At 40.2% G+C, this 22,506-nt stretch overlaps 1 protein-coding gene across 3 annotated transcripts; it reads right to left on the reverse strand.

The window, feature by feature from the left end:
- Positions 1 to 995: 995 nt before the first annotated feature.
- Positions 996 to 21,609, reverse strand: nipbla (NIPBL cohesin loading factor a). 3 transcript variants are annotated; one of them, XM_028414814.1, is made up of 49 exons: positions 21,226 to 21,609; positions 19,639 to 19,710; positions 18,220 to 18,369; positions 17,820 to 17,985; positions 17,262 to 17,362; positions 17,053 to 17,164; positions 16,780 to 16,943; positions 16,327 to 16,475; positions 15,962 to 16,052; positions 15,594 to 15,815; positions 15,198 to 15,455; positions 14,379 to 15,124; positions 13,016 to 13,229; positions 12,679 to 12,855; positions 12,321 to 12,494; positions 12,003 to 12,164; positions 11,810 to 11,913; positions 11,618 to 11,704; positions 10,745 to 10,976; positions 10,220 to 10,371; positions 10,055 to 10,135; positions 9,876 to 9,976; positions 9,543 to 9,672; positions 9,351 to 9,433; positions 9,113 to 9,245; positions 8,747 to 8,890; positions 8,432 to 8,518; positions 8,079 to 8,299; positions 7,819 to 7,921; positions 7,588 to 7,686; positions 7,360 to 7,506; positions 6,684 to 6,818; positions 6,505 to 6,603; positions 6,374 to 6,427; positions 6,172 to 6,280; positions 5,936 to 6,066; positions 5,692 to 5,832; positions 5,504 to 5,597; positions 5,150 to 5,304; positions 4,968 to 5,058; positions 4,524 to 4,697; positions 4,154 to 4,344; positions 3,954 to 4,061; positions 3,597 to 3,797; positions 3,352 to 3,498; positions 2,838 to 3,208; positions 2,565 to 2,739; positions 2,108 to 2,305; positions 996 to 2,015 (listed from the first exon to the last, which is right to left on the reverse strand). In XM_028414814.1, the coding sequence occupies exons 3-49, from the start codon at positions 18,281 to 18,283 to the stop codon at positions 1,653 to 1,655; spliced, it is 7,641 nt and encodes a 2,546-aa protein (XP_028270615.1). In that variant the 5' UTR covers positions 18,284 to 18,369; positions 19,639 to 19,710; positions 21,226 to 21,609; the 3' UTR covers positions 996 to 1,652. The 3 variants fall into 3 exon arrangements, with proteins under 3 accessions (XP_028270615.1, XP_028270617.1, XP_028270614.1); XM_028414816.1 differs by having other exon boundaries at positions 14,949 to 15,124; positions 17,053 to 17,167; XM_028414813.1 differs by having other exon boundaries at positions 17,053 to 17,167.
- Positions 21,610 to 22,506: the final 897 nt, after the last annotated feature.

A 22,506-nucleotide genomic window follows, 5' to 3' on the forward strand; every position in this document is an offset into this window, starting at 1 on the left:
TTACTAAATGTCTTTAAATTTCATCTTTGAATGAAACAATTTGATTAGGTTTGTGATGGCCTCTGTTTAAGTATATTCAGTTGTTCTGTGCATTAATAATAATTGCATGACATAATACGACACATAATTTGGGGGAAACAAGGACTATCATTTTTCATTTGGTCCCTTTAAACATCTAGGCAGACTACTTCTGTGTTTATGTAAAACAATTAATTTGTATTTGTGTAATTTTGTGATCCAAAATACCACGAGAAACAGCTGTTTGGTCTAGAGTTCTACAAAGTCATGCACTTTTTTTCTTGTGAACAGAGACAATAACTTGGAAAAACTAATTTTCTGCATTTACGCCACCAAACCTCTTGGATTCTATAAGTCTAGTCTACAATTAGTTACGAAAGCAGAAAATAAGGCAAGTGCATCAAGAGATTAGAAATTTCATAGCTGTCTGGGACAGAACACCCATATAAAAATAACTCCTAATAGGCCAGCAAATTTTAGAAAATTCAAAATAAGTAATATACACATACATGCATGAAGTAGGAAACACACAACCTTTCTTTTGTCAAGTTTGTTCTGGAAGCTGTGGACAGAACTGTGATATTATTTGTAGTCTGGCATTTATAGGTTTCCTACACCAAGTTCAAGCCAGTCTGTTTTCAGCATTACTTTAGATATCCAGAACTTTTCTTCATTTGCAAAGTGAAAAGATCAGATTAACACTTGGAGCAGACAAGTGACAAAGAGAAGTAGAAAATTTATTGCAGTATTTGTTCCACCAAAAGGGTATGAATCCCTTTTCCTCTTATTACTAGAGTGACCTAATACAACAAAATCTACATTTACAAAATATCCTCCTGTAATAGGCCACATATACTGCATGCTTAGTTCGAAATAGAATAAATTATATTCAGAGGACTCTGCCATTGTACAGCAAGGACAAATAAAAGTGAACAAAAATAAAAATTCTTTTTTTTTCTCCTTTTTCTTTTTTTTTCCCAAATATCTAAAAGCTAAAAGGAAAAACCATCAGGGTGCTAGTAGTATAATAAACTCCAAAAACACTTTAATAAGAACATCAAAAAGACTAATTTCCAACATTCACTTAAATTTTATTCTTTTTTTACAGCTTTTTTGTCTTCAGATATAAACATTTTATTTTTTGTTGTGTTAAACTATAATACAGTGGGAGAGTAGAAATGAGCAACTAGAATCTGCTGCACAACAGCGAAGGAGCTCCCACAACAATGTTGACAAAACATTTCCCTCCAGGTCTCTTTTCTGATAGCCTTTTAAGGGATAATTTGGGTGAATTATTCCTTTAATGCCTTCAGGATTCTATCCTCTGAACTTGTACACAAAACGTGAGCAGTCCCTCTAATATAAGTCTTATGTTTTGTGTCATTTTTGCAAGAATAAGTCATGTAAAAGTATGTAGTGTCAAATATTCTTGCCCTCTTGTGTTTTCTTACAAAAATGAGGCAGGAGAGGGAAGGGGTAGGAATCCAGTGAAGTTTGGCTGTGTTGTTGGAGGTGGCAGGTTGAGGAGAAGGAGGCGGAGGAGCAGGAGCAAGGAAGATGAGGACTTGGATAAAGTAGAAATGGAGCAGGGGGGAAAAAAAGAAATAAAAAAAAAAAGCACCACACGGGAGCCATTAGCTAGCCCCTCCTTCCCGTGCTGCATACAGTGAGCGTAAAGTCTGTACTACTTTGTTGCTCAGTTTGTGGTTGCTGGTCAAGGCAATCTTCTTGTAAATGATGTCCGACTCCTTAATAGTGTCCACCCAAGGCACCAGTTTGCGGCCATCGCGTTTCTTGGCCTCCGCCCAGGGCCCCGAGTAGGAGCCTGCCATCCAATGGATGTTGTATCCATTGGAACTCCTCTGGATGACCCGAGCTATTTGCGGCCGGTCCTTGTATTTGGGACAGCAAAGGGCAATCACATCCATAGCCTCCACTGTCTCACTCATACGGCCGGGATCTGAGGAGTCACCAGCTCGCCTTGACTTTCGAGAGGACTGCAGAGAGGACATAATAAAAAGGTTACACTCATTTTTCCACACAATTGCAATTAATTATTAATAATGCTGTACAAATCTATACAGCTCACCCCAGGGGTCCTGTCATCACCATCACTATCATCATCATCGGTCTCTGGTCCCGCCTGATAGCGTGGACTGGGTCCTGACATTGGGCCGGAGCCTCCCAGTAGGGCATTTATGGCTTTGTTTCTGATGTTAGCACTGGCAGATGCTTCTCCCTCCTCATCCTCTTCATCTGGATCCAGATGTTCCATCAGAACCTTGAACTGTATGCAGAGAAAACATGTACTAAGTCATCAGCAGTGTGACATTGAAGTCCAGCTAAATTCTGGATGACCAAAAGTCCTTATGAGGTCTTTTCTGTTTGAAAGTGAAATTTTATTGCAATTAGTCCAAGGCATAGATTCGATCAATTTTAAAATGTGAAAGTGTAAACCACTGATGTGGTGATCCCAAGCCACTTTAAGTCAGTTGCAACGTCTACACACAATTTTCAACTAAACGTGATGAAGCTTTATTACTTACATCTAGGTACTGTTTGACTATCCGCCTTTTTACATCTTCCGTCAGAGTGGCACGAGCCATGTTGTTGGAGATGAAGTCCATGGTTTGACGCGGACTGAAGTGAACAGTGCTTTTCCTGTTGACTGCCTTGTCGTACACCTTGGCTGACTCAGTTGGAGAGTACTTCTGAATTTTACTGTTGGATGAAAAAAAAAGCATTATTTAGAGTTATAATTGATCAAACAAATTCACACTGACACTAAGTGGAAAAAAACAGAAACAGAGGGAACTCACCTGTCAGAGAATCCATACTGGTTTTTCAGATGCTGTTTGAGCACCAGCAGAAGCAGGATACCCTGCACAGCATTTGCAAAGTCCAAGAGACTAGTGGGATTGTCTGGGAGGCGTCTCATCACCTTCTCTGCGTCGTCCACATCCAAATCCTCGAGATCAGACTCAGACTCTGAGTTTTCTGCAGTTTTTCGTGCCTTTTTGGGCCGCCGTACCACTTCATCATCATCGCCTTCATTATCGCTGTTGATGTTTACTTCATTGTCACTCTTGGGAGAATCGCAGTTCATATTTTCCTCATCCTCTCCATCTGATGTGTTCTTCCACTCCCTCTTTACCTTCTTCACTTTACGCTTTGGTTCCTTTAGTAGAAGCTAAATGCAGAAGAAAGATTGTTTTATTTAAAAAAACGAAAACGTTACTCTTTATATTATATAATTTTCCATTTTGGAGGAACACAACCTAAAATAACCATTTTTAAATGTAAGCTTATTTCAGAAATGCCATGTCGTCCTACCTCTTTGAATGTCTGCAACAGGTTGCTGCCAGAGACAGATAGGGTGATGTCTATGTGGTGCATGATGAAGAGAGGCTCCTCTTGGCTCTGGTATGGGAAACAAGCAAGGTTGTCTGCGATAAACAGCAGCATGTTTACTTCTGTCTTCTGCAGAGGGAAAGAAAAGAAGACAAAACACAACAAAGAATCAGTACTAGTAAAATTTAAACCAGTAAAATGTCCTTGTTGACTAAGGGTTAACTCACAGCACTGTCATCAAAGAGGTTCAGCAGTGAGATCAGAAGAGCCCTCCGATGCTGCCGGTTTCCTCGGATCATGGAGAAGAGGTGGGAGCAAAGCGCTGAATGGGTCTCATCCTGCCTGAAGCCTCTTATAATGGTTGTGCGAGAAGAATGGATGGCCTGCTGCAAATTGTATGACATCTTCATCCCAGCAACTGCCTTCATCTGTAATTTCAAGAAAGTTGTGTTTCACAAACAAGTTCACAGGTAGTAAAGGATAATTGCAGTTACATTTCCAAATGATACTTATACAGTTGGTTTAGCCTAAGTAGAGTAACACAAACACAAGTGTTAACCTGTAAACACTGAACAACAACTCACATGGATGAATCCTGTGTACTTCTTGTCAATCTCCACCAGCTGCTGGTCTGCTTTGTTCCTCATGCTGGGCTCTGGGTCTGTTCCTATCGCAATGAGGTAGGGTACACACTGCGCATATCGGACATAAATATGTTAGATGCCATAAAACAATTTAAAAAAATCATTTATATCATAATATTATATTACAGGTCACGTCTTACCTGTACAGGATGGATGAGACCCTGGTTGAGTGTGAGAGCTATGACATTGAGAGCAAAGTGCCGTACGCTGGACTGGGTGTGGAAGAAGGCCTCCAGCACCTGTTTGAGATAAAGCTGCATAATGGAGCTGCTCATCCCTGAAGAGATGTCTCCCATCTCCTTCAGATCTTCCTGTTTGGAGAGTTTCTTCCCTGTACAGGCACAAAATACAAGTTTAAGACTCCAGTCTATTATAATAAACACACATATATTCAAAGCATGATGACATGTGGGGCAATTTTAGCAGACCAACTGAGACGGTTGCAAAATGTTATAAGAAACATCTAAATCTGTACACCATCTAAGGATGGTGCCGGAATGCTTTACATACATTCTCTGTCTGCTTCCTGCATCCGGGTGTCCTCCTCCTGAAGGTATGTCTGGAGGTTTTTGAGGATCTGTATTTTGAGGTTGATGGAGGAGCTGCCGTCAGCCAGAATGCCATTGTACAAGGTCTTCACCTCAGGCACAAACATTTGGCTGGGATGCATGATCACAAGGAAACCTGAGGGATGGAGAATAACAAAACAGAAAAAATGTGTAAGAAAAGGAGAAAAAATACATACTTCCATCGGTCATCAAACATTCATGAAAACCTGCTTGTCTACCCTCACATTTGAGACCCTGCCTTCAATTTTAGCAATACAATAACCCATGATGTCTATCTTTCTTAATACTTAGTGGATAATCTGTCTGTGGATGCTCTCATTCATCCAGGTCATGTTAGGTCCAACAGTTTTAATTGAGGCATCTGGATTTTAACTCTTGGACTTACCCAAGCCAATGATGGCTTTACTCTTGACCTCCTCATCCTCATGTTTGGTGAAGTACAGAAGCAGCTCAAGAACTTTCTCCTTGATAACAACCTGCACACAATGTACATAAAAACATAGTTGTTAGATAGCGTTCACTTTATCTATAGTTAATCATGGTTAATCGTAACCTTAAACATTCTACCTTGTTGGTGCCCTTGAACTCTTCTAGATCGAAATCAAAGTGTCTGGCCAGGGCACCCACAGTGAAAAGGGATCGCAGCAGGAAAGGCTTGTTTGCTACCAATGTTGTGCTGTTAGGGTCCTCCTGATGCTGAATCTTCATCTTGTTAAGTGCACCTGTTGAAAACATAAAGATTTGAAACTTCATTTTAGCAAAAAAAACCTACATTTGTGGTACATTTTTCTATTACAAATAACAGACAGTAATAAACACAAACAGTAATAATAATAACTTTAATAATATAGCACCTTTTTAAACACACAGTTTCAAAGTGCTGTACAATAAAATCATAAAATAACTCTCCTGTTATCTCACCATAGAATTTGTTGAAACAGGCCCACACAAACTTGTAGTTGTGTGTGACTTTGTTGACAACAGCTCCAAGACAGCTCACGCAGTGCTGGACCACCTACAGAACAGATGCAAAACAATCATGTAACTTTTACACCAAAACTGACAAAACCTTTCAAGAACAAATTTTTTAAATAGCTACTGCCACATACCGTCATGCCATATTTGATGATGAGCTTCATGAGATCTTCTTCAATGGTTGCAAGGAAAGTTTCACTGGGGTGTTCCATTAGAGGCACCACCAGCTCCAAGATCTTTGCCACATTACAGATGACCATGAAGTCATTGGCAGTCTGCAGAGACAACAGTATGTTAGTGTTGAAACAATATCAGTTCAGAAAAACGTGAATGAAGGTATCCATTCACACCAATCAGAAAATTGTGATCACAACTTACGTTACACTTTGTGGTTAGATAGGGTTGCATGGTCATGGCATGTTTAACCATGAGCTGGGCCCTGATCTTACTGAATAAGTACAACGTGGTGATACACGCCACTAGACGTGTAGAGTTGACCCCCTTGTTCTCTACAGAGAAAAAGAAAATACAGAGACATGATTTATTTTTTGATCACAGAAGTTCTCTGTTGAAAAGTAAACAGACATCTGATACCAAATAATAGACGTGCATACCTGCCAGAGATTCCTCATATTTAAGGATGTGCTCCACCAGATTGTCAACTAGCTGAACACAGGCCTTCTTGGCTGGTTTATATGATGCGTCCTCTTCAGATTTGAGAAGCTATAACAAGAGTAACCATTGTTATTTAAAAAAAGGTTTACAACAACATGTTTCTCATCAGATGAAACGGCAACACATCAAATAAAAACGTACATTCTGAAGAAGCTGTTCGAACCAGTCATAGCCAGTGTCTCGACACGCTGCGACCTAAAGAAGATAACAGACAGGAAGATTATAGACTTGCCAAAGATCATCATGTATATTGGTTAGTCAGTTAAACTTACCACATCAGTGATGTTGAGAATCTTTCTGGTCATGGTCTCTTTGTCATGGGCTGGAGTTGGAGTAAACCACAACTTCTGGAATGTCTCATTCACCAGTTTCTATAAAGAACACATAATATGAAGGTCCTTATTTTGTACAAAAATAAAATAAACTCCACAAAGATGCATATGGTCCATACCTTGATACCTTCCTCATCATTGACCCTTCGTATCATCCTCACGCACATTTCAGTAATCTTACTGAAAGTTGGCTGCTCTAGACAGATATCTCTGAGGATCTTGATCACCCGTTTTCTTACGCTGATACCAGTGTCCTGCACATCAAAAGCAATTTATTTCATGAAGGGCCTGCAATGTCCTGTAAGCATTACTTTAAAAACATAACTCACTTTCATTTACTGAGACATCTTTCACATGGATTGCAATAACAATTGTTTGCCAACAGGTGGCAGTGTAAGACTGTAATGAAGGGTGAACTTCTCATGAACCCTACAGAACATTTCCATGACAACAGGCACAACAATTTAAATGTGTTCACCTCTCAGATGCTAAGAGTGAAGAATGAAAGCGTCTGTGCCTCAATGCATTTCAGAAATATCAACGCTGATAAAAATCAGACCATAAAGCAAAACTTTCACTGCTAATGAATCGTATGTCAATTCAAATATTTCAATTGGGTAAACTTTTAACTTGAATGGAGCATTTTTTGGCTATTTTCAAACTAGTTCCACAAACAACTACAGGTCTAAGATCAGTACTCCAAAGGAACTTGGACACATCAATACCTATATCTATTCTTAAAGATCCAAGTTTTTGATGACATCAGTGCAAGAAGAGTCTGACAAGAAATATTACCAGTATCCTCTCTATGAGCATGTCATAGTACTGCTCAGTGAGTTGGGGTCTGCTGAGCACAAATTTGCCCAGCAGCTCTACAGCTGCCTCTCTCACACTGGTGGAGTTGTCCATCAAGCGACCATGGACGCCACGCTGCATGTCAGACTACAGAAACAAAGAAGAAGGTGTCAGTATAAAGCATAGGAGAAAAAGGCTTCTACTACACTACAGCAGATTCAGACATACCCTTGCCAGTATACTAGGGTCCACAGCCACGACCTCGGACAGACATTTCATGGCTTTAGTCCTCACAGCGATGGCACTTTCCCCAAGGACTCGCAAGATCTAATTAACAACAACAAAAAATAAAAAAAACCCTAAGCTCTGATCAAACAAACTGGTCTTCTGTTCTAAAGCTTGCCAAGCAGAGACAAATCAGTGAGCCCTACTGTTGACAGTAAAATACTGTAAACTTACCTGTGTTAAATAAATATCGAAGCTCTGGGCGAACGGCCTCATGGAGGCCAAATAACGCACAATCAGACAAGAGTCTTCATAGTCCACAGTGTCAGAGTTCATTCTGAAGAGAAGAGCAAAGAGAAAAACATTACACACATTTACACACATGCAAATAGGAGTGACACAGTGAGTAAGAGGCAACTATAACAATGAAAAACAAGAGACAAACAGGGCAAATCAGTCTGTTAAAAGTAATATGAAACATCAGACATTCTTACTTAAGTGTGGTGAATTGAGCCGGCATGGTCTTAATGATGTTGCGCAGGAATTTCTTGCGTTTTTCAGCACGCTGCATAATTTCACCAGTAGTTTCCAAGTCCTTGGCATGTTGTGGTCCATCCGATGAGTCTTCATCCTTAGGATTCTGGTTCCGCATGGACTTCTCAGCCTCTGTGGTGGCATCACGGAACCACTGGGCAACATAAAACTTTCTAGCAAACTAGAAGACAAAGCATTAAATTGTTGGATTTTATTAAAGTTGTGTACAGTTTGACAGTCAGAACATGACAATAAATTTCAGATGTTAAAGTGCCCCAGTGTCAGTGGCACAGTTAGCCTAATGTAAACATACCACAAGTGAGGCATCTGTCTCGGCATTCTCTTCCAAATAGTCCAGTAGAGCCTTCTGCAGCTGTTGGGTCTCGTCACTGCCTGGAGACTGTTTAGAGAGAAAGATTATTTAATATTCACACCAATACAGAGCAGCCTAAAAATGGGATGCAAACTTTCAAGGAAAAATTGATAAACACATTATACTCATCTATCTAATATAGTTCTGTCATAAAAATCAAATCAAGTTTTATTTGTTACATACACAGTTGTACATACTGAAATGTTTGAATACATACTCAAAACAGTAAGTAAGGACAAAAGTAATGTGTTATACCTCTTGTAAGATACGATCAATTGATCTCTGGTCCATCCTGCTTGTGACTGCATCTTTTCTTAAACGAGCAGCCACTGTGCCCAGGTAGTCAAGGGATGCTACTCTCAGAGCCATCTCAGTCTGCTTATTACTGAACTGGTGTACCTGTTGCATGAGAAAGAAATTGTCATGCAATGTTCTGTTGTTACACTAATAAGAGCACATCCTGGCAACGCAGTCATCTCTAAATATTTAATTGTCACAAAGAGTAGACTATTTTGTAAGGTTTAAGGAAGTAATGTATACCAAAGAGGACTTCTTCTTTTTTAAAAACTTGAGCATAAGTAGTAACACTTCCAGTTCAAAGTTAAAATATAATTTACTAACCAGCAGTCTACCAAGCAGACTGAGTAGAAGCTCTGCAGCAGGCCACTCTGGTTTGTTTACAGTAGAGAGAAGGTCTTGGACAAAGTTCTCAAACAATGGCCGGTAATCTTCTTCTCCCTGCTTGCTGCCACACCTGAGGAGGGGAAACAAAGTTAACAATGAGAACATCAAATGAAAAAGACTTAATTGTAGATTACAAAAAACCTATTTAGGCAAGTATACAATGAAATATAATTACTTTTTGAGGAAGACTGAGAGGAAGTTTTGCGCTGTTCTCATTGCTGTCTCATACGAATTGGTTATCAAAACATCCTGATCCACCTAGAAAAAAGAAGAAAAAAACTCTTAAGCATAATTTATGTCTGAATGTTATGAAAAAAATGGTGTATTTGCTTGCTGGACTGGTGGTATTGTTTGCTTGTTCTGTTACCTTTGTGTCATACTCTTCAAAAATATCCTTGTCGTTAGGAAGGTGGACCACACACTGGATCAGCTGCAGAACCAGAGCAGTTACCATTTGGATGTACATTGGTTCTCCATCCTGGTCTGAGCTGTTCAGCCTAAGACACAAGAGAGCAACATACCATCAGTACCATCAGTTATTATTATGTGTGTATCCAAGAAAATAATGGACTTCATCACTGCCTCGGTTATTACTCTGCTCTGCTGATGGTGGTATGATAAACAAGCCTCTCAACTGATGCCTTATCCATGTAATACTGAATGATAAAAAACAAACGTGATTTGCTGTGAAATAACTCACCTGAAATTCCTGAGGGAGCGTTTGCTGGTGGGCAGTCGTGCCAAGGAGGTAAAGATCTCCTCCAAAATCAGCTGCCGATGCTTCTCATACCGCGAGAACACCTGGAGACAAAAAATAATAAATACTCTGTGCATTTTGTTGGAGGTAATAATTTTACATTTTTATACACAAACGCTCACCGCTGTAACAAGTTTAATGGCACACAGCTGCAGCTCACTGACATTCTCCACAAAAAAAGGAGTGATTCCCATAGAAGAAACCTGGAAAAAAACAACAGCTGTTGAGTCTTCATCAGGACTGACAACAATTTTTGGTTTATTCTTTAAAGTACTTTTTGATTTTACCTGGAGTATGGTGGTGTCTGTGAGGAGTTGGATCTCTAGAAGCTCAGAGATGTTGCTGACAATATCACACACTTTGTTGTACAACATGACAATGACACGTTGCTTGTGTGTGGAGCATTTTGCACGCTTTGCCTTAGAGCTCAACATGCCACCTGAAAAAAGACCAAAAAATCTTTGTTACACACTTTTTCCTCATGTTTTTTTAACATGAATAAAAAAGGTTTACATGCCACAAACATTTTCTTAAAAAACAAGGTCCAGAAAAACACTGCAAGCACAAACCTGACATTTTTGTAAAATTGCAGATCTTACAGCACAAGTTTCAAATATAATGTAGGGAGTCATTTAAGTCATTCTACTAGTTTGTCACTACCCAACATTTAATTATCAAGACTTATTTACCATAATACTCGCCCAATGTCATGCCCACACAGTCACATGCCAAAACTCAAATTAGTTTTAAAATATATGTGAAAATCCTATGACAAATAAAGTAATCCAATAAACACAGGTCTTTATCTTCACCTCCATGAGGGTCCACCCTGTACACAGGGTCATACTGTGGATAGAGCGTGTTCTGAAGATGGAATTTGGTGTATTGTAGAACCCGCTCGATGACATCTTCTATGTAGACAGCCTTCGGCATGTGTGCTGAGGTCATGATGTTAAGAGCTGTCAGACAGGCATCTGCAGACTTGGTGACTCGCTCCATTATCAGATCTCTCCAAAGTCTCTCCTCATCTTCAGCATCATGGTCCTGAGGTTAGAAGACAATCCATGTGAATACTTCATACATTAATGATCTACTCTCTGGAGGACTATTTCTATCAGCAAGATATCTTCTATAGCATTTTGTGATGCTATAATGAACAGTGTGCTACTGTCATTGTAACATAAGATTAACAACTGCTCATGGTATTAAACACAGCTTTTAAGAACATACCGTAAAACTTCAAATAATAGCCGAGTCCCGAACTGATGCCGGTCCCGTTTACAGGCCCGGTCCGATTAAGAATTTGGACATATAAAGGTCGGCCTTAATTATAAGCCGGGTCTGATTTTCTCAAAAGGTAAGGAGCAAATATATAACAAAAGTTTGATTGCCGTTGCTAGTCAAACTATAAATATAACAAAAAAAAACAACAACAATTTATGCCAACGTGTGACGTTGTCATGGAGACACACTCGCGATGATAAGGATTAAGGCTAAAGAAATGTACAATGACATTAATGATGGAAGGGATGTGGACAACTTTTCAGCTAGTTCTGGATGGCTTTTTCGCCAGAATAATTAAAGGCCTGCCCCAAATATAAGCAGAGACAATTTTGCGGTTTAGGCAAATAAAGACCCGGGCTATTGTTTGAAGTTTTACAGTAAAAAAGGAGAAAGAAGCTTACATGGTTCATTAAGGTGGAGAGCTTGGACCCATCCTGGATATTCTTCTCCAGGATGTTCAGGAGCTTCACCAACTTGTCTGATGGAATCTACAAAAACAGAAGATGTCATTAGAACCAACATCTTATCAGATATATCCATAACAGAACAAATGAAATTTTATGGTTAAAATATATTATGCAGTAATACAGTACCCGACTGGAGATGCCCATGGCCTTGATCTTGGCTGATTCACTGCCCAGCTCATTCAACTGGTGTTTACCAAGCAACAATTCCTGAGGTATCTCATCATCATCCGCTGCAGGAAAATAAAAAACAAAACACTTGGCACATGGCTTAAAATTACGCAAGGTGGCACTTTGAAAGCAAGTCAGGACTGATATTTACCCATAGTAGTGAAATCCACATCCTCCAGATTTTCCAGTATATTGTCAATGCTTGCCAAGAATCTCTTGAATGTGGACGAGTCCATCAGTTCTTCTTGGGTTAGCTTGGGTTCATAAGCTTTCCGTTTCTTCTGCTTCTCCTTCATCTTCATTTTTCTGGCAACTGAAATAATTTTTTAAAAACACAACACAATTAGAAAAAAAACAATGTCTGTGGCAAGTTTTAACTGCAAAACTGCCAAATAAAGACGTACTATTTAATCATCACTTTTCAACTTTTCACACAATTCAACATAATCTGTAATGGGTGAATACACACTTTCACTCATGCTGGGTGGCGGTGACTCTTCCCCAGAGGAGTCTCTGTAACGGCTTCCTGAGCCTCGTCGGCTGTCTCGCTGCCCGCTCTTCCGATGTTCCCCAGAACCCCGTCGCTCCCTTTCTTCATAATCCCAGGTTCTGTCTTTGTCTCGGCGGTGTCTCTTTCTTGCAGCTGCATAAAGACAACATAAAGATATCAGGCTCTAAAATCTAAAAAAATTATTTTTAATGTATTCACAAAAAAATATGGCAACATGCTTCATAGCCAGCTTGTTTACAATTTAACAGCAATTCTCAAATTAAAAATCCATATAGCAAAAACTGATATAATTATAAAACCATATCAGTTGACTTACATTCTCCATTTGCGTCATATTCCTCATCTGAGCTGACCTCGGCATACTTGGGTTTCTCATTCACAGTGCTTCGTTTCCTCTTGTTCATCTTAACCCGTTCACACAAGGGCATGGTTGACTCTATCTCTGCCAAGAGCTCTGGGGGAAGCTCTTTCAGAACTGCTGGGTCCATGCCACCTGAAAATTTAAAGTTAACAAATGTTTCAAGCTATTATCAGAATCAGAATTACTTTATTTATTTATAACCAAAAATATTCTATCAATCTATCTTCTTAATATATTCAGAAAACTCTTTATGTCTCTATATAAATGTTGCTAGCTAGCTTTTTGTCCTCACCTTTGCCAGATTTTCCTGAGGAGAACCTGTTCTTTCCAGACTTGCTGTGCCGAATGATCCTCTGGATCTGGTCGACTGACAGCTTTTTCAGAACCACAACAGGCTTGGGTCGCTTCTCGAAGTCCTGCACCAAACCCAGCCTCTCCAATTTGACCTTGGGCTGGCCCCACATCTGACTTTCAGTTGATGCACTGCCATCCTTGTCACGATTGAGCTGAGGCAGAAAAAAAGCCAAGTCAGAAAAGCCATTTGAGGTTTTTTGAGGCACAAATGTAAATATTACACTTTTTCCACACAAATCTGAATATAGGATATGAGCTTCATTCACAGAATAGAAACTCAAAATAAAATGTAATAATGAGTCACACTGACATGAGATTTGGGATTTTGTTGTTAGTTTACAGTGTCTTGACAGCAAAAACATAAAGATATATTCCACTGTTTTCCCATTAATATCTTCATGTCATATATCGTCGGTCAAAGGTTAAAAAAGGATTTACTGTCATCACTGAACTGTCAAAATATAAACACATCTAGCCACTAGGGGTGATAGGCCAAAGAATGGATGGCACGACATTTCAACTCAGCAACATACAGTCCAATACTAGAATGCCAAACCTGTGTCCACCCTTTGCTCAATTTAAGACCGCAAACAACATACATGGAAACAATGCTTACGCTAACAATGAATCAATGCTTCTCTTCTGTTACTGGTATGACGAACCTTGATAAGCTATTCATTAGTACTTGATAAAAAATAGGATCAAAGTACTGTTCCATGCTGCAGGTTTGTTGAAATTCAAAATCATTGAACGTCAAACAAATCGCATTAGACACACCCTGTCTATAAACCATTTAATCACTGCCAGTCCCTAATGGAAACATGGAGCCCTCAAACCAAACTCTAAAACAATGAAGACCATACTCCATTTCATTTTTCCTGACAATATGTCAATGGCCTCAGTTGGTGTCACGCCTTCAGTCATGGTGCAGCTTTTCTACTGCAACTCCAGTTCTAATCAAAGAAGCTGTTCTAGACTTTAGATCTGACACTGAGTGTTATGAGGAACATAACATTTATTGCAATATCTATAAAAACAGTGGAAGATTTCTTTGAGGAATTTGCTTTCATTTACACACTAACAACCTCATAAAACCACTTCTACTACTTTCAAGAGGTTAGGTGAAAGTTAATGTGTTAAAGAGAATTTTAAGGCCAATCCCAGGAATAAAAAAAATGCTTACAAATGGAAAAACAAAAACAAGAGTGAGAGTGGTGTGATTTGATTTGTGAGACTGCAGGCAGTGACAGCTGAATGATTGGTTGGTGAGCAGAAATTTGGTTTGGGTAAGCCCAGATCACCTTAGGGATCTGGAAGTTCTTCAGTGCGCCACTATGCCCTCCCAGGAGCTGAGCAGGGAAAGAATCTGGAATTTTAGCACCAGATGAGGCCGGTTTGGAACCATCTTGCCTATTACTGCTCCGGCCAGGCTCTCCAGTGGAAGAAGCCCGGAAGCCAGACCTATCTCGATCACTTCGGTAACGAGAATCAGGGGAACGTCTATCTCGACCGCCAGTCTCGCTCCGATGTCTCCTATCCCTGTCAGATTCACGGTCCCTGTCTCGTCCATGCTCCCCTCGGTTTGATGACTTTGCCATCTCTCCCCTTCTCTCTGAGGGCTTCTCATCATGTTGGTGCTTTGATGAGTCCCGACCTTCTCTCCTGCTGTCATGTTTATCGACCCTGTTTTTGATGACTTCTGGTCGTCCATCTGGTTTCAACCGCAAAGCTGTGTCAGAACCCTCCACTGCAGCCGGCCCACTAGCTGGTTCTTCAGGCCAGCGTTGGGCTTCAAGGGCTGGAATAGGGGCAGCCAGACAGGGGTCCAGCTGGCCATCAGCTCGGCCTGCCTGCTGGAGATCGATGCTCACCATGAGGGGTGGGCGGCTGGCACCATTCCCAGCTGCGGTGGCCTCTTGTGGGGTCAGTTTGCCAGCATTGCCCCCTCCCGTTGATCCACTGCCTGGGGCGCCTGTGGGGCCACCTGGTCCCCCTGCACCTGGCTCCAAGGGAAAGGAATCCTGTTTTCTCTTCTTCAATGGCTTGTCTGTAAAGAGAAAAACATGACATGAATAAAAAAACACTAAAACCATTTTAAGTGATGCAGAGACCATACACACCTTTATCTTGCACCTCCTTAGAGCACTTCTCACTTGCGGCCTCTCGTTCTATCCTTTCAATTTCAGCAAGGGCATCCAGCTCTGCCTCGTCGTAAGGGGAAGTGGGAGGCTGAAGACCACTGGCACCACCTACATGCTGGGAGATCTGCTGCTGTGTCAGCCGAACTCCAAGATTTTGCTGGAGAACAGGCACCTGCTGAAAGCCCAGTTCTACCTCCATGCTGTCTGAGCTCTGATCCATGCCTGGCACAACATCACCTAAAGATTTGAGAGAAAAAAAAAATCATTTTTGTCCTTTACCGTGACAAGATCTTCATATGTGAAAAATGTAAATGCTGCATACCTAGTAACAAAAGCTGGGGATTCAGATAAGCATGAGTTAATCTAAAAACTTACCTGGGGGATCTGATTCATTTGACTTCACCCTGGACAGCTTGAGAGTGAGTTTTGTAGAGTCCTTGTTTGGAGAGCTAACAATGTCGTACATATCTTTCTCCTCTTTCACCACTGGCGCTTTCTTCCTTTGCTGGAGCTGCTGTTTCTGGTCAGGTCCTCCTTCCCTCGGCGAAGGTGCATAAGGAGGTGGTGACTGGAGAATCAGTGGGGGACGAGAACCCGCTGTGAAAAAGCAATACAAAAGAGGGAAAAGGAAAGTTGTAAGAAAGAAAGTCATTGTTCAACATGCATGTACAAAAAATGCTCACAATACTGAACACAACAAAAAAAGCAGTAGGTGAGGTGTCTGCACTGTTATTGTTTCTTACGTTTGGGTGTTCCTTCACTGCCTGCTGGGGAGCAGCCTGACTGTGGAGACCTCAAAGGGAAAGAGGGATTCCTCATGGTGGAGTCACCCTCCTGAAGAGACAACACAAATGTAAGTTGTAGAAACTGAAACTTTTAATAATAATAAAAAGAATAAAAACTTCAGCTGTGACATCTAGGAAATCTGTGATATGTACAAGAGTGTAACACTCACAAAAAATGAATGTTATTAAAAACAGAGATGAATACTGGAAATAGCAGCATTGCAGCCATTTCACAGTAGGTAAAAATCAAACACTGCTGTAGAATGTGCAGGTTACATTGCTTATGTAGATGACATATATTCACTATCGGTTGCCAGTTATACCTCATTTCCCAGCCGGTGTACAATGTTCATGTAGTCCTCAGTACCATGTCTGTCTGAGTGGTGATTGGCAGCATTGGCCATTGGCCCCGATACTTTGCCCTCATGGATATTTCGTATCCCACCTGGAACCATGGGACTCGCCACAGACACTGACAGATTTAAGAACAACAACATTTTTAATGTATTTATTTATTATTTTGAATTTTTTAATATTATGCAGCTAATTCTGAAATTTTTGTGTCAAAAGAACACACTTTCCTTCAAACTAAACAAACTAATTAAGAATAATTTTATTAAAACCAGAACATTACAAAGTTAATCATAAAATGCCGGCACAAAAATATATAAATGTATGTGCAATAAATGTGTAATAATCATACACAGCACTTATCTATATTTCAAAAACTTCTGTTCTTTCATGCAAGCACACTGACATGCAACACACACTCTCACCTTGTTGTATCTGTTGGTGTTGGTTATAGCTAGGTGGTTGTTGGTGGGGATACTGCTGTATGTAACCAGGGGCAGGGCTCTGAGGAGTGTAGGGGCTGGGTACTGGACTGTTCTGTTGACCCATGTACCGGCTACTAGAACCAGTCTGGGGTGTCACAAACCGGCTAAGGAAGGAGAACAAGAGAAGAAAAAGTGCATAAATACAAAATATTTTATTACATTCAAACTGTTACATTATGATACATGTGAGATTGATGCTGCAGTGTAACTCACCTCGATGGATTGGGAGAAATTGCTGCCGGCTGGAAGTTTGCAGACTGGGCAGGGCTATGCATGGAATTTTGGGTGATCTTGAATGGTGGTACCATTGGTTGCTGCATAACATCTGCTTAGAAGATAACAGTATATAACATTTTATAAACATCAACACAAAGCACAACATTTAGTAAGTTATTATGCACAACGGGTATTTGTGTCAGTACTTTTCTCCCTGAAGATGCCAGGGTTCCTGGCCAGCATGGTCTGCAGCAACAGTGGTGCATCCCCCTCTGGCTCATCGCTACCCAGGTTGTCCTTCAGCTCTCTGTAAACACACAAACAATTGGATAAATAGCAACCCCTTTATTAGAAACACCAGCACAATAAGACAAATCAAATACAGCTCTGCAAAAATCTTCTTCTACAAAACACATATTAAGAATAAAAATCTCGCACACTCCTGCTAGAAATGAAATTGAATTAGTACATCATGTCAAAAATGAATAAATATATATAGCTTTCATAATAACTGCAAAAAGCAGTGCTATAAATAATAGGTTGCCATGTATTTATCTAAAAAAATGAATCATTTTGTATTTTAATTAGTGAAAGAAATAAGGCAAGTTGCTGCATCTCAACTTGTCAACAGCTACCTATTTTTTGTTAAAATGCAAGTTATGTTAAACCCCACGTTTTATCACTAACAGTTCAGCCACTACCATGCAGTCTTCAGGTCACACTGGTTTTTTTTAACATATGCAGAAGCAATTCAACACACTCACATGTGCTCTGTGGAGACCTGGTTGAGGCCATGGGCTAGCTGGGAAGCCAGATTCTCATCCCTACAGCCCAGTAGACATGTAACTTCCTCCGCAATCCTCCCATTATATAGGAGGCTCTTAGTGGTGGTGGCAGGTAGAGGGGAGGGGAGGGGCAGCTGGTTCAACACTTTGATGAGAAGAGAGAAGTATTTCAGAAGAGATTTTGGGTGGTTATGAAATAAAGAGGAGAAAGAGATCAGTTGTAGAGGGTAGATAAGGCAAATATGTGCGTGTGTGTTTATATCTATATAATCATAAATGGAAATTTATATTGGTTCAGACAAAATTGTTCAGCCAGGCATTCAAAAACAAACGCAAAAACTGTAACAATATTCTTAGAAATCAGCTGTGTGACACTCACAGTCTGTGAGGCTAGCGATCCCAGCAAGAGTGGTGATGGGAACATGAGGCATATCCCCATTCATGCTGAAGGTGAGGGTGGGGGAGTGTGTTGATACACAGGTAGATCAGGGGGTCGATGGACGACACCCGTCCTCACATCTCCTGGCACCTAGGACAAAAGACAAACACAGTGTGAGTCTTGGAGAGAAGACGAAGATGAAGGTTTAGGAGAAAAGAAGAGATAACAAAATGAGAGGCAGAATTAAAGTTGGTGAATTAGAAACGATTAACCAGTCAACACTATATAGACAGAGCAAAAAACACAACAATTTGATAAATGCTGCTGTGTATAACTGTGTATTGCTAATTATGTGTTTCATGAAGTACAATCGATACCTGTTGCATCATCTCCACAATACAAATAAACACCTAACTAGATCTTGTCAATTAGGGTAAAATGTATGCATATTCTTTACTAGAATAGTATCTACACAAAAGCACAGTCAACTTATATTTGGGTCTTACAGTTTCAGAACAAGGTTCTTGCACAACAAGGCTACATTTCTATTAGTATAGATCTTATGCAGCAGCAATAATCCTATACATGCACGTAAGTCTGACTATACTTTATTGAGAAAGTCATAGTTCAGAAACCAGTCAAGTGGTTTCGCAAGGTAAACTTCATAAATAACCAAATTTCTCAGACTTCCCAAAAAAAACAACATGTTTGTATTCATTACTGTGTGTATGCTATATATAGTGACCATCAACAAATACATTCACTGCTAAGAAAACACGTTGGAATAGAATAGTAAACAAGAGCATACTGCAAAAAAAACTTTTCAAACTTTAGGTTCAAGAAAAAAGCTACAATCATGTTACTGTCACCACAGTATAATTTTTTATAACCACTGAGTTACAGTAAAATACAAAGCCTCCACATTCTGGCAGCCCTGGTGATCAAGTAGATACTGCACAATATGAGAGTATGCACCACACATTAGAAACTGTTACTGATGCTAATATTTAACCTAACACTAAACCTGATATTCATGTGCATTACAGTCATAAAATACATCTCAGAGATGGTTCTTGGGGTACAGCTCTTTCTTGACAGATCTCCACAAATTAGGGCCCTACATTGAACTCATCTGAAATCCCATAGCTTGTCAGATGCCTTTGACCTCCAGAGATTGTACAGGAGGTCACACAAAAGCAGAGGGAAAAGTCAGCTGCAATTTTTAGAATATCTAATCACAGCTAACACTTCACTGAAAGTTGTGTCGTCTACAGCATTCTGGGGAAACTACATTTCGATTCACAAGTTGAGACATCCAAATTTGAACTGAGTACATGCTCAACACTTTAATGCTCATTAGCAAACAATAATATATAGCTAGTAGCAGGTTTAATAATACATAACCAATTATAATAATACCTTTTTGATGAATTCTGTGCAGTCTCTGGTGGACTCACTGACATTTCAGATAAAAAGTCCTACCCCTTCAATCTGTTGAAAAAGAACATGGCCCTGCATCAGACGCATGACATACAAATGCATTTTACTCTTCTTTGTGAGATGTACATAATAAGTGGTGCTAAAAGTTGCACTGAGCAGCAAAGCCCACAGAGACAGGACAGCCTGACATGCAGCGGTACACATGCATTTCTCATTTGCACTGCCCACTGTTACCACTAATACAAAAGCGCAAATGACCCAACGCGCAAACATCCGTTTTAGACACTTCTGTGAATACACAACAACTTCAAGCAACTTTTGCATATCACCGGAGCCACATAAATAGATACACGCACACGCTGCAAGCCAACCCTCCCTGAGTGCGAGCGATCATCGAGGAAACAGTTAATTAGTTCAAGTTATTCTGCACGACATAACTTTTACCGTGGATCAACAGATTGATATTGAAAAAACATCACATAGCAGCGACAACGTTAGCATGCTCAGTATATGTGGGCTCCCTCTGTACTACGCAGGGGCCTGGCTGACAGCTGTGAGACTGACAGGCAGGAGGCAGCACAAAGGAACAGATGCACTGTGATGGTGGCGGTAGTTGTGGGGGGCTACATCCTCCAGGAGCCAACAGCCACCACACGCATTCTGCAAACTGGCTAATTGCAGAAACAAACTGCATTTGTTATTGTCAAGAAAAATATTTACAGCCACTGCTAAAAAACAATGCATGCCAACCAAAGTCAAACAGAAAAGTAACTGCAGCTGAGGCAGCTTAATGTGTATTCAGTCCATGGTTCGGCAAAGCCATAACCAACATCTCCGCTCCAGGAAACCAAAACACAACATTAGACCTCAAATACACAAATACTGATAACCAGGTAGTTAGCTAACGTACTGCTCCCATTGGCAGCTATTAAAATGTTTATCTTTGCTGAATGCGAGCTGGTGTTGTCTACATACGAACAAAACCATCAAACGTTGCGCTGCACCTCCAAGAAGTTGACTGTCTGCATCTGTCGAGCTAACCGCGAAGCTACCACTTACGATAGCAACTAAAATCACTAACGCTAGCTGCCTAACATTCGCTAACAACAATAGTCGTGTTTTAATAGCTAGCTAGTTATGCTAACTAGCTGTAAGTGTTGTTAGTTAGCTTCTAACGCTGCTCCCCGTTCAAATAAAAGGGAAGGCAAATCTAATAATACAAGGAAGCGCTAGTCAGGGTAAACGAATGTTATCCAGTTTCCACTAAGCTGCGAAAAAAACAGTCGGTTTGTGGGTAAATGTAAATGCAACGGCACGGATTGTAATTCCGTGGCAACGGCCCAATCCTCGGGCTCGACAAATGACATCCAGTTGAGGCCGTGCGCCTCGGCAGAGCAAAAACACACCTAGCTAGCTTGGCTGGCTAGTTCGCAAGCTTCCGTTACCTCCCGGTCAACGATTAACGACGCCGTAGGTGGTCTTGCAACAGAACATTTATCAATGCTATTGCTAATAATTGCATATTTAAAAACATTTTCAAAAAAGTAGGTGTGCGATTATATTTACCTTCGGATGTTGCGTTCAAAGGGAGGGGAATGTTTTAGCTTGGTTTGTGTCCGTGTCCGTATCTCTAGCTCCCCCTTTCTTCTCTCTCGCAGCTCCTCCAGAAGGAACTCGACTGGCTTGCCAGCTAGCTGATGAGCTAGCTTGCTAGCTATCAACAATAATCCGGGTCGGACTGATTCGTTCTTCTTCCGTCACCCAAGGGTGAATGTTCCAACGTACATTCACGGGGAAACATTCGTTCTTCGATATTTTAGTCGGTCTGTGCCGACATAAACAATGAGTGCAGCCAATTTCGACAATAAATGAGAAATATGACGATTGTTGCGATCATCAAGAGGCTCTCCTCTCGTAGAACAAAATGCCGACCGGAAGTTCTGCCGTCTGACTGACCAAAGATCTCAGGAGTGACTCCCTCCATCGGCGCCAAACAAAAATGCCATCCTACGTTTCGCGTGTTGCCCACTAGAGGGGGGTGTATGACAAGTTTGCTCTGGCGTATTTACAGTCAAGTGTACTGTAAAGCCTGATTTAGATTATGACACAATATCTGATAACGAAACAGGTCATTGAACTTACAAAAATAGAATCTCTTGATTTCCCCATGCTGTTTCTGGCAATTGTGTAAATCTGACATCTAAAATTAAAAAATACAATTCAACCTATTATTATTGTAAATGTGTGCATATTTTTGAGTCTGCTTAATTGAAAGCAAAAACCCTTAAATTAATACTTATATATTATGTACAGAGGGTCTTATCTAACATTGAATTATTGCATTACCATAAAAAGCATTTTGATGTTATGACATTTAATTTGACCTTTAATGTTATTACACAGGAAAAGGGTCAAAGAGTTAAAGATGTAATTAATCTGATGTTGAAGATATTTAGCTTTCTCCATTTCCACTTTAGATGCAGAGGCGGCAAAATTTTTTTAAATAAAGGTGAACTATTATATAGCATCTAAATATAGTAGTTGTGCTAATTGTACAGTATCTACCATAGAGGCTGTAAATTCATTCATGATCAAATGATGAGCACACAAGCAAATTATTTTATTTATTTTTTATTCAAAAAATCAATGCAAGATATGACTACATCTATACTACTATATATATGTGCACACACATGTGACATAATTAGAGGAACGATCATCAGCAGCTGTAAACAAAAAGAACTATTGCATTTCCTCAAGTGTGTAAAGAAGAAAAAACACATTTGGTCCTTTAAATCAGCCAGTTTCTGCGTTTCTATGAGAGGAACTAGAGTGATGGTTAGTTTG

This window comes from Parambassis ranga, chromosome 9 (assembly GCF_900634625.1).
Source record: "Parambassis ranga chromosome 9, fParRan2.1, whole genome shotgun sequence".
NCBI lineage: Eukaryota > Metazoa > Chordata > Actinopteri > Ambassidae > Parambassis > Parambassis ranga.

Coding starts and splice junctions, on each gene's coding strand:
- nipbla (XM_028414813.1), bottom strand. CDS start 18,283: ATGAATGGGGATATGCCTCATGTTCCCATCACCACTCTTGCTGGGATC. Junction 13,230..14,378: donor AGAACTTCCAGATCCCTAAG/GTGATCTGGGCT, acceptor TTTCTGCCTCAG/CTCAATCGTGACAAGGATGG. Junction 3,209..3,351: donor TGTTGCAGACATTCAAAGAG/GTAGGACGACAT, acceptor TTCTGCATTTAG/CTTCTACTAAAGGAACCAAA.